Source organism: Myotis nattereri (assembly GCF_964212035.1).
Source record: "Myotis nattereri genome assembly, chromosome: 3".
Lineage (NCBI taxonomy): Eukaryota > Metazoa > Chordata > Mammalia > Chiroptera > Vespertilionidae > Myotis > Myotis nattereri.
In genome coordinates, this window is record NC_138077.1 from 48,910,611 (window position 1) to 48,922,822 (window position 12,212).

The 12,212-nt window shown below is 39.9% G+C and overlaps 1 protein-coding gene across 1 annotated transcript; it reads right to left on the reverse strand.

Moving 5' to 3' along the window:
* Positions 1-1,459: 1,459 nt before the first annotated feature.
* On the reverse strand, positions 1,460-11,725 carry GMNC (geminin coiled-coil domain containing; the record flags this gene model as incomplete). The annotated part of the gene is made up of 5 exons (XM_081085973.1): positions 1,460-2,080; positions 6,989-7,105; positions 8,055-8,143; positions 9,786-9,960; positions 11,540-11,725. 5 exons carry the CDS (start codon positions 11,723-11,725, stop codon positions 1,460-1,462), a joined length of 1,188 nt encoding a protein of 395 aa, XP_080942099.1.
* Positions 11,726-12,212: the final 487 nt, after the last annotated feature.

Here is a 12,212-nt window from a genome sequence, read left to right on the forward strand (position 1 = left end):
GAGAAAGAGAAATCTTTGATGTCAACATTTGTATTAAATCTATGCACACATTTAAAAATCAATGCCTCTACTTGTTAGATGCAAGTAATTCTCACTACAGACTGAGAATTAACCTGCAAAATGGGCTCACACCAGAAAAAAAAAATACTACAATTAGAGCAATGATTCCAGACTTAACTACAAATGGCTCACGTTTCTTTTTAATTAAATGTAAAGTTCACCCAACATGTCTGCAGTGCCTATTAAACCTACAGAGGGCAGTGACCTGGGATGGCAGTGTTGGAGTGAAGCTCCTGCAACCCGGCCTCAATTCATAGAATGCAGTTGGCTATTTATTCAACTCCTGTGCACTCTGCAGCTGGGAAGACTGAATCCTCACACCCGGGAAGCAGCTTTCTCGAGGCCACAGCAGATGTGTGGCTCTAAGACTCATGAGGGTGGCCATGGTGTCTAACTTGCTCATATTTTATTATCACCTCATACATAGTACAGTCCTTGCTATATGGTGGGTGTTCTAGAAATATTTTGGGTGGATCATTGAATGAAAAAATGAATACATGAATGAATGAATACATGAATAAATGAATGAATGAGACATAGGCAGAACCAGGGTAACCTATGTTTTCAGGAATAAATGTTGGTCAGCATCTGGGTAATTAGGATGATAATTTGATTTGTGATCACAAGTCCCTCAAAAATGTTCTTGTTTGGGCCATTATTCATTTAAAAGGCAATGCCAGGTGCCTATAGAGACTGATACCCCTTGGGGCATTTTGAGGTAATTTTAATTCTCTTTAATTTTTTAACGTATCCATGGTATTGCTTATCAGCAGAGATACAGCTGTTTAAAGAGACCTTGTCAACTCCACCCTGGGACACACAACTTACTGAACTGCACTACACATAACATTACTCACATCTGCATATGTCTTCAGGCCATGGTGATGGGCAAAGACACTTGTTTCTACCCTACCCCCCACTACTTGAACACTCAGTAACAGGCACTTAGAGTAACAATAGTACTCCTTCTAAAGGCAGTTTTCAGAAATGAAGAGGAGCGGGAGAGTGATACAAGTGAGAGTGTGGAAACTGTGAGCATTTAAACTGCTGATGCAAGAAGAAAATCTGTTAAATTTGTTATAATTGGAACAGCAAATGTAGGTCTCAAAGGAATATACAGGCAATTGAAAAATACCTTCTTCAAGTGCTGGGAGGAAGTCAACAGCAGGTGTTGGTGTGTAAGCAAGTCAAATTTAGGTGAAAGAAGAGCAGACATCTTTCATGATAGAATCTTGGAAGCCATTCCCTGCAGATTTAAGTGGGTAATTGAGAATGACATTTAAAGTGGCAGGAGGCAGTCTGGGAAATAGCTTCTGCATTCCACACAGTCAGGTTCAAGTGCAAGAGAGGTCTTTGTAAACAGAGTTCAGGGCAGTCCTTTGTGAGAGGAGAGGAGTCACTAAGACTGTTTAGGAACCCAGGTAAACTTCCAGCCCCCCTCTTCATCTCGACGAACAAAGGCTTGTCCCTGGTGGAAGGAATGAGTTTTCACATTACAGTGAGGGCTCAGGGATGTGGAAAAGGCCATCTCAGTCTTATTGGGTGACACGTCAGAAGCATAGTAAGGACAAGTTTGCAGCCCTCCTGGGGGATTTGAAAGTTGAGAAAGGAAGTGAAAATCCTCCCCAGGGCTGGCAGTGCCGCAGGAAGGAGTGGCGCTTTCACCTCCATAGTCAATTTGCAGATCCTCCGTGGGGGCCTTTTCATAATCAACTGCATCCTCCAGAAACCGGGGGAGTGTGCTGGTGACTGTCCCGGGGGGAGAGGCGAGGGCACTGTAGTTAGCTGACAAGGTATCATCAATGGTGTTGAGATCTTTTAACCCAAGTGTTCGAAGGACCCAGGGGTCCACAGTGGGCCCAGGTTGTTCTTCGCAGTTAGCGAATTCACTAGAGAGGTTTCTCTTGACATTTTTGCGATGGGGGATCTCAGGAGGAGAGTATCTTTGCTCCTTGGGTTTCCTCTTCCCCTTTCGGAGTTTTCCATATGCTTTGGAGACATCATCTGATGATAGCAATTTCTGGGGAAATAACATTTGATTACACAGTCAGGTAATCAAGCAATATCATTTTCTTTACTGTTGTGTAATTTTACACCTACTTCAAACATTAACTAGCCTCCTTAAGTCCTTAGAAAACTTGATTAAACTTCTATTTTCACACACACACACACACGCACGCACAAGTAAAACTGATTGCATTAGCTTCTGTTTCTAAGTTTAAATCTATGATGAGAATTTACCACCTAGAAATTCCAATTTATACTTTTTACTAGTTATTTAAAAGTTGAAAGGAGTAAATTATGTCTTTAAATTTTTTATCCAGGGAAGTAATTATTATTATAATGGAAAATAATAGCAACTATCATGTAATTGACATTGGTTACATGCGTGGTCTCATTTTATTTAAGTACTGTTAAAATTTCCTTTCATAAAGAAACTAAGGCACAGGCGTAGGAATGGCTTGTTGAAATCACTGAGCCTAGATTTGCATCCAAACCATCTGAATCCAGACAGAACTAGGGGAGGGGAGTTGGAGGACTTGGTGAACAAGGTGAAGAGGTTGAGCAAAAATAAATAAACAATGCATAGACACACACACACAAAATAATAAAACATATTTTTGGGTTTTAAGTTAGTATGATATACCAATGATGTATCTTTTCACAATCAAATAATTGTGAAGTAATACATAATTTTAAATGTTTGTATTTTTGCCTAACGAATAATTTAAATTAGTTTATTCAACATAGCACTGGAAGTCCTACCCACAGCAATCAGACTAGAAAAAGGTATAGGAATACAAATTGGGAATGAGGAAGTGAAATTGTCATTATTTGGAGATGACATGATATTGTACATAGAAAAACCTAAAGACTCTACACCAGGGGTGGGCAAACTTTTTGACTCGAGGGCCACAATGGGTTCTTAAACTGGACCAGAGGGCCAGAACAAAAGCATGGATGGAGTGTTTGTGTGAACTAATATAAATTCAAAGTAAACATCATTACATAAAAGGGTACGGTCTTTTTTTTTTTTTTTTTTTTAGTTTTATTCATTTCAAACGTGCCGGATCCGGCCCGCGGGCCGTAGTTTGCCCACGGCTGCTCTACACCAAACAAACAAACAAATAAACAAACAAAACCTACTAGATTAATAAATGAATTTGGCAAAGTAGCAGGATACAAAATTAACAACCAAAAATTGATGGCGTTTTTATATACCAACTAGAGGCCTAGTGCATGGATTCATGCACTGGTGGAGTCCCTCGGACTGGCCTGCCAGGATTGGGCCAGAACAGGCTCTCCAACATCCCCCAAGGGGTCCCAGATTGCAAAAGGGCATAGATCAGGCCGAGGGACCCCACCAGATGTGTGATTAGGGCCCAGGAGGGACCATGGGAGGTCTCCAGAGCATGTCAGCCCGTCTTGCCCAGTCCTGATTGGCAGGAACCCAGCAGCAAGCTAACCTACTGGTCAGAGTGTCTGCCCTCTGGTGGTCAGTACATGTCACAGTGGGCATCATAGTGACTAGTTGAACAGTTGAATGGTCTGACACTTAGCATATTAGGCTTTTATTATATAGGGTAATGAACTCTCAGAAAGAGAAATGAGAAACACAATCCCATTTATCATTGCCACAATAAAAAATAAGATACCTAGGAATAAACTTAACCAAGGAGTTAGTAGACCTGTACACAGAAAACTTTAGGACATTGAAAAAAGAAATAGAGGAAGATATAGTAAGTAAAAGCATATACTATGTTCATGAGTTGGAAGAACTAACATCATCAAAATGTCCATACTACCCAAAGCAATCTATAAATTCACTGTAATCCCTATGAAAACACCACTGGCATATTTCACAGATCTAGAGCAAATATTCCAAAAGAATTTATGGAGCCAAAAAGGACCCCAAGTAACCACAGAAATCTTGAGAAAGAAGAACAAAATTGGAGGGATCACAATACCATATATCAAGTCATACTACAAAGCCACTGCAATCAAAACAGCCTGGTACTGGCACAAGAAGAGGCATATAGATCAATGGAACAGAACAGAGAACCCAGAAATAGACCGAAGCCATTATGCTCAATTAATATTTAACAAAGGAGGCAAGAGCATACAATGAAGTAAAGATGGTCACATCAATAAATGGTGTTGGGAAAATTAGACAGGTATATGCAAAAATATTGGATCACCAACTTACACCATACATAAGAATAAACTCAAAGTGGATACTATATATATGTAAGTCACAAAACCATAAAGATCCTAGAAGAAAATATGCCAGTAAAATCTCAGACATTTCTCATAATAATATTTTTGCTAACATATCTCCAAAGGCAAGGGAAACAAAGGAAAAAAATAAACAAATGGACTACATCAAACTAAAAAGCTCTGCACAGCAAAAGAAACCATTAACAAAATTAAAAGGGAGCCTACTGTATGGGAGAACTTATTTACCAATGATATATCTGATAAAGGGTTAATATCTAAAATATATAAGGAACTCATACAACTTAACAAAAGGAAGATGAATAATCCAATTAGAAATGGGCAAAGGACCTCAAGAGACATAAAGATCGCCAAGAACATATGATAAAATGCTCAAAGTGACTAACCATCAGAGAGACGTAAATTAAAACTACAATGAGTATCACCTCATGCCTGTCAGATTGGTTATTATCAACGAATCAACAAACAGCTAGTTCAGGTGAGGATGCGGACTGTTGCACTGTTGGTTGGAATGCAGACTGGTGCAGCCACTGTGGAAAACAGTATGGAGTTTCCTCAAAAAATTAAAAATGGAACTGCCTTTGTACCTAGTGATTCTAGTTTTGGGAATATATCCTAAGAATCCTGAATCATTAATTCAAAAGTATATACTAGTATGTAGCCCTATGATCATTGCAGGAGATGAGTGGATTAAAAAGATGTGGGCCCTGGCTGGGTTGCTCAGGTGATTGGAGCATCATCCAGTACACCAAAAAGATTGTTGGTTAGACTTCTGGGCAGGCACATACCTACGTTGTGGGTTAGATCGCTGGTCAGGGTGCATATGGGAGGAAGCCAATTGATGTTTATCTCCTCTCTCTCTCTCTCTCTCTCTCTCTCTCACACACACACACACACACACACACACACACACACACACACACACACATCAATAAACACATATCCTCAGGTGAGGATTTAAAAAAAAAAGCTCTGGTACCTTTACACAATGGAATACTACATGGCTGTAAAAAAGAAGGAAATCTTACATTTTGTGACAGCTTAGATGGACCTAGAGATTATTAGGCTAAGTGAAATAAGACAAATACCATATGATCTCACTTATATGTGGAATCTAATGAACAAAATAAGCTGACAAACAAAAGAGAACCAGAGACATGGATACATGGAACAGACTGACAGTTGTCAGAGGGGATGGGAGAAGGGGAGACTGGATGAAAGAAGGTGAAGGGATTAGCCAAAAAAATATATGCATAACCCATAGACACAAATGACAGTGTGGTGATGGCCAGAGGGAAGAGGAGGCAGGGCTGGGTGGAGGTGGGCAAAGGGGGGGAAAGGGGAATATCTGTAGTAGTGTCAACAATAAACATAAATTAAAAAAATAAAATAGGGACATCTGTAATACTTTCAACAATAAAAATAAATCTAAAAAATAAAAATAAAATTAGTTGCAATTACTGTCCAAAAAGAAAAACACTATATAACACTGCTTCCTCTTATTTCATTAACTTTCATAGCACTCCCATGTGTTATGTATTATAGTATTCTAAATCTTGCAAAATTGAGGATAAGAGAAAAAAACTGCCTAATTAATATCATGCACTAATTTAATAACTGTTCTTTTTCTGGAGTTAAGGCTAATAATGATAAGAGCTGAATTGTAATGGAATCAAAAATAGTGTGCCCTCTTTTCTCTGAACTGTTATGTCCAGTAAGAGTAGTAAAAAAATATCATCAATTTAGATTAAATCATTTCAAATAATGTGGCTTGTCTAGAAGAAAGTAAAGATTGATAAAAGCAATAATAATAATAACCGAATGGCAGAAAGATAACAAAAAATACAAAACCCAAAGCAATGAAGAACAAAAAGGGGCTATGAGCTAGCTATTTACCCTTGAGTTAGAATAATTCATTTTGAAAGTGTAAGAAAAATGCTTATTAAAAGATAATGTAGCCCTGGCCAATGTGGCTCTGTTGGTTGGGCATCATCCTGCGCACTGAAAGGTTGCTGGTTTGATTTCTGGTCAGGGCACTTGCTTGGGTTTTGGGCTGGATCCTTGGTAGGGCCTGTGCAGGAAACAGCCAATCAATGTTGCTCTCACATTGATGTTTCTGTCTCTCTCCCTCTCCCTCTCTCTAAAAATCAACTACAAAATAAAGATAATGTAATTAGCAATCTCTAATTGGCAGTCAAGAGATCTGGGCTTCAGTCATATTCGTGACAATTCAGAGCTGGGAAGATTCTTAAAAGATCTTTTAGCCCATTCATTTGCAGATGAAGGTAACTGAGGCCCTAAGTGACAGTGATTCACGGAAAGTCAAACAGATAATGAAAAAACCCAGCTTTCCTCAGATCGGATTCCCTCTCCAATGTTCCATCCAACTAAGTCTGTCTTTTGATTAAGTCCTGTGGTCTCAGCAACTCCCTTGGCTGGCTTGTGATCCTTAAGCAACTTCTTTTGCAATATATGACTAAAATATATAATCTAGTTGCTTCCAAGAAATGATACATAAAAAATTCTTCTGAAAGTGCTATATTTTGATTAGAAAAATCTATCCATCCTATAAATGCATTTGAAGGCATGTTTGGTACACTTCCTCCATTTAATCAAGGAGTTTTATCCAAATGCTCTCCTTTCTCAAATAGACTTATATCCACTCTGTCCTTATAGAGGGAGAGGTACATACCTTGGCTTTTTCCTCAAGACATTTAACCAAAGCAGAATTCAGGTATTGTCTGAGGTGATTATTCTCTTCATGTAACCTAGCAAGTTCTTCTTCCTTCTGCACCAGAGTGTCTTGGAGCTGCAAAAAGTAGACAATGGTGAAGGCTGCTCCACTATATTGACTTTGTAACCATGTAATAGTGCCACTGATCCTTAACCTGCTTAAGCCTGATTGTTATTCTGTTTGTTTTAAGAACTCTACCTCAGGGAGCCCTCCTCCTCAGAGGCCTAAATTCAGTCTACACCCACCTACCACCTGATTGTTCAGTTTTGTGCCCTGATTTTTTTTTTCATTGCCAAGTGTTTGAAGAGATTATATGACTTTTAAAATTGTAACCACAAGGGAAGGTATGTAGGAAAATGAACTGCATGCAACTGTTTAAATATAGAAAAAGGTGTTTGGAAAAGTTTTGCTGGACTCCTACCTTGTACTTTACAAAAAAAAAAAGAAGAAAAAAAAGGTGGGTTGGCTTCCCTCAGCCTCAGATTGATTGGCTTATGTGTCCACTTGATTAAATTACTCTCTCTGGAACAGCTATCAGCAAATTATGGAATGTGAAGCAATCTTTGTAAAAAACTTACAACCATTATTCCTTCTCCAAGTGATGAACTATGATTTTAAAATATTATCACATTCATTATATCATTTGATCTTTCCAACAGCTCACAGAGGAAGGTAGCCCAAATATTTCAGTTTCACAGATAAGGAAATAAGGATTCAAGAGGGCGTACAGCTAATATATGTGCAGAGCCAGGGCTTGGCTTTGATCTTCCTAGTGGGTTTTGGTTGCTATTGGTGGTTGTGGTGGTGTTTTTTGTTTGTTTTCTGGGGATTGTTTATTTGTTTTTTCTTTGGTGTTATCACCTAAATTTTATCACTCTATAGACTTATAGTCACTTTGGTCCTAAACTGAACGTTAACATATGAATTTAAAAGGGAAAGGAAGCAGTGTGACATTGAGGAACAACCTTAAGAATGGACTGCATGGAGCATGGCCGGTCCCCGTGTTCTGATCTTCTGCACATACCTGCTTGTTTCTGTAGAGCTGAGAGGAAAGCTGAGCCTCTTCCCATGAACAAGAGTTAGGAAAAGGGAAATTCGAGTCACTGGATGATTCTATGTGGAAACACCAAATAGGTAACTGAGAAAACACTTGCAGTTTTGGATTAATAAAGAATTTACAAAAAGATTTCAGAATGTTTAATAGGTTCAGTTTCCATTCCAAAAATAGCCATTGCCTCCACACAGGAAAACAAAATATTTAAAGCTTTAGGAAGGGGCCAGGATGCCATAGAAGACAAATATTTATAGACTATATGCCCGAATAGCTACAGAGGTGCATTTTTAAGAGCTAACAAGTCACATCCCTCTCTACTATATGTATTTCTGCTGGCTAAATTTATAAAGACTGTCCCATCTGCATTATCAATTCATTCAACTATTTACTGATCCACCCCCCACTAGGCATAACGTTGCAATTCCACTATGTTTTTATCCTATTTTCTAAGCTTTATTGCTTGACAATGTAGGCTCTAGAATCAAATTCTATTTTTGATGCTACCATTTTCCCCAGATGAAAATCTCTGCCTGTCTGCCTATCAGTTAACTCTGATGGAGAATATTTATGCAGAATTCTATGTGGTAGCAATTTCTACTTTAAAATAATTTGTACCTTACTTTTCTGAAGACATTGGTGAAATCTCAAAATGATAACTCATGTATTTCAAATACCATTCTCTACGTTTTACAGGTTTTTACAAATGGGCGTTCTGTTTTGTTTTCATATTTGACAATAAGCTGTACCTACCAAGAAAAAGATGGTCGGGCATACTAAATTGGTTTACTTTTACCTTCTTTTCCTCACCTAGAACAGTTCTGACTCTTGCCTTCCTGTATTTAAACAGAAATATGACTGGAATATTTTTAATTAAAGTAGAACAATGGATAAGGAGACAAGAATAACATTTTATAAACTGTTTTGTTTCATAGTCTTGGACATTCTGTTGCTTGTGGTAGAAGATAAAAACTGAAAAACTTTCTTCCTGGTATGTGTGCTTTTTGATAGTTTGGAGCTTTTTGTGCCTTTTCTCAAATTAAAAAAAAAATTATGTGGCAGAATCAATAGTGCAGATATTTAATTCTAAAGTGTCTCAGAGTTCTTTCAGAAACTTGAATGTAAACACAAACATTTATTTAATATTTATAAATACTGTTAACTAAGCTCTAGGTTAAAGTCAATATGCAATTTTCCATCCATGTTATACTTCCCTCCAAAATTGAAGTCTTCTTGGGGCAAAAAAGAATCACTTTTTTGTAGTTACAAGACACTGTTCATAGAATTTGCTCTATGAAATAAAATATTAAGTTAGTACTTCTCCTTGTTTTTCTCTCATACCCAGGGAAACTCCAAAAGAAATGTTCTAACTGGTGTCTTGATTCCAAAAGCATCCCACTAGTATTGCTTATAAAACTTTGACCCAGACCCAAACTCTCTCAGTGATTGGAAATCTCCAAGTACTGAAAGGTATAGGGAGAAATACCGATTGTCCAGCAGGCAAGGGGAAGAATCTTGTTTTCACTATTTGGCAAGCACAAAAGAATGGATTATTTAGCTTGTATAGTGCAGGAGTCTTTGGGCTTTCTTAAACTTTTCATACCATCCCTTCTTCTACAGAGTTCCAGCCCATGATGCTTTGCAACTATGGGTGCTGGAGAAAGGGCTTCAGATCTACCAGGAAAGTGGAAGAGCAGAACTTACCCTGTGCCTGTGGTGCTTGTTGGGGCTCTCTGTTGTCCAGGAGACCAGCAGCCCAGAAAGAGACCCAAGTCTCCGTGGAAACGTCAACACTAGATTCTGACGTTGTAGTGGAATACGGGCAATTATAGCTCTGGCCTCCTACAAAGTGCTGGTCTTGGCAAGGCAGAACGGTGTTCTGTGAAAATCAGTATGAAGGGTAGAGGGGTTCCCAGCAGATGGGGTGATGGGGATTTGGAGAGAGGAAAGGGTGGGAGAAAGATGCCGAAATTACACGCAATGAATCAAAAACAGTAAAGGTGCTAAGTATAGATCCCAGGTTAATTTTGAGCGGTCAAAATATAAATAGTAGAAGGGAGTCAGGTCCTTGGCTTACCCAGTACTTTCCTAAGACCCTCTCAGCAAAGAACAAGCTAGTATTGGATGCTCCAAATTGGTACATATCCAGGAGTATTCTCTATTGCCATGTCTGAGTCATCTAACAGGCTACCTATGATCTAAGTAAAAGGAATTTTACTTAATGATTCAAAACCGTAAGAACTATTTGACTCTTTCTAGCAAATATCTTAATTATATTTCCAATAGCCTTGAAAGACAAATCATACTAAGGCTGACATAAACAGAACAACAAAATATAATCTAACCTCCTTATTTTAGTTTTGTATTTTCTGAATTCTACAGGTGCCCCATTCATCTCTTTTTCTTTCCCCTGGCTTCCAATGCTACTGGGTCCTGTGGTATCTGAGTGGTTTAAAACAGATACATAGATATATTCCAGAGATAATGAAATACATATTGCCCCTCACTCCTCACTCTAAGCTCAAGAGCATAAAATCACTCCAAGTAAATACAGAAGCAGAGCTGAACTAAATTAATCAGTAGAGACAGCAAGCTCTAGTCTCTCCATCACCAGGTCTCAGTGCCCTTGCAAAGTTATCTTGCCACTCCTAACTTCCTGGCAGGTATTCTCCACTGTGTTCTGAGCCAGTGAGCACCCTCCTCCCAGGACTCCTCAAACACAGTCTTTCCAGATGTCCAGGCAGGGGCAGGTATGCAGCAGCCTTCCTGGGTTAATTTGTACAACCACCCATTTCTAATTATTTGTCAATGTTTAATCAGGTAAAAGCCATTCATTTCAGCGGAGTGCAGATTTGGACAAACTCTTTTGACCACTATAACTCCTTGTTGACTTGAGGACTTTCTTGGGCATAACATAAACAAAGGAGACAAATAAGAGAAAAAAAATCACATGTTCCTGGTAAATTAAGTTTTGAAAAAGCCTATTTTGAAGCAAGTCCAGCTTGGGCAGTGCAGACTAAAGAAATTCAGCCAAAGTTTATCAAGTGCTATTTTCTTTTATTCTAAAAGCATGTTTGTAGGCTCTCTCCCTGAGGTTATTACTGGAATTAGAGCTGAGCTATTATGCAATTGACACCTGAGAAGAAAACAAACCCCAAATAGCCCTAGACTAGGTGAAGTCCAAGTGTTTGCTGATATGTGCCTAATCTACAGAAAGATGTGGAATGAAAAGTGAGTGCAGGTGGACGGGGAAAGTTGGGAGACAGAAATAACAGAAGGTAAAGGATGAGAGAGATGGGGAATGAGAAAGCGAGATGGGCAGCAAAGAACCCGTCTTAATTGACAGGTAGCAGAGAAATCTTCCTTCCAAGGTGGGAGAGATTCTAAATGCAAAGCTTCTAGCTCTCAGCACCCCCGGGCTTCACCAGCGAGCTGGCAAGAGCCAGCTCCTCACTCACCATCTTGCAGTGGAAGAAGGCGCTGCAGAAACTGAGTCCACTCTTAATTTTTCGGAGTTTTAAATGGGACTGAGGGGAGGAGCTAGGAGAGGCGAGTTCTAATCTGCAGGAGCCACGGGGGACGGGTGCGCGCCGCCTCTGATTTGGTGCGAGGCTGTCAAACTGGTGACGCGGCTCAGGAGTCATTCAACCAAAGCCAAAGGCGCTAGCACTCCGGGCGACCGCCTGCTGGGACCTGAAACCTTCGAAACCCGCGCCTGTGCAGGCTCCGTGCCCGCGTCGGGGGTGGAGGAGACCGCGCACCCGGGGCAGACTTGGCGAACCCCTGCTCCCGCCCGCGTGATGCGCGGGGCCCGGCTGGGCGGGGCGGACTGGTTGGCAGGTGCCAGGGCGCAGGGTCAGCCCAAACCCGCATCTTGGGGATCAGGCCAGCACTAGGGGAAGCCCATGCAACAGGATCCAGTCAATACTGCTCCTGTGTATTTTCCCGGTCACGTGATAAATAGCAACTTGCTGTATGCCATTGTGAATTGTTTGGCTCCCCCCCACACCCCCCCCCCGCCATCAGCGGTTCTCAACCTGTGGGTCGCGATCCCTGAAAATACATCCTGCATATCAGATATTTACATTACGATTCATAACAGTAGCAAAATTACAGTTATGAAGTAGTAAC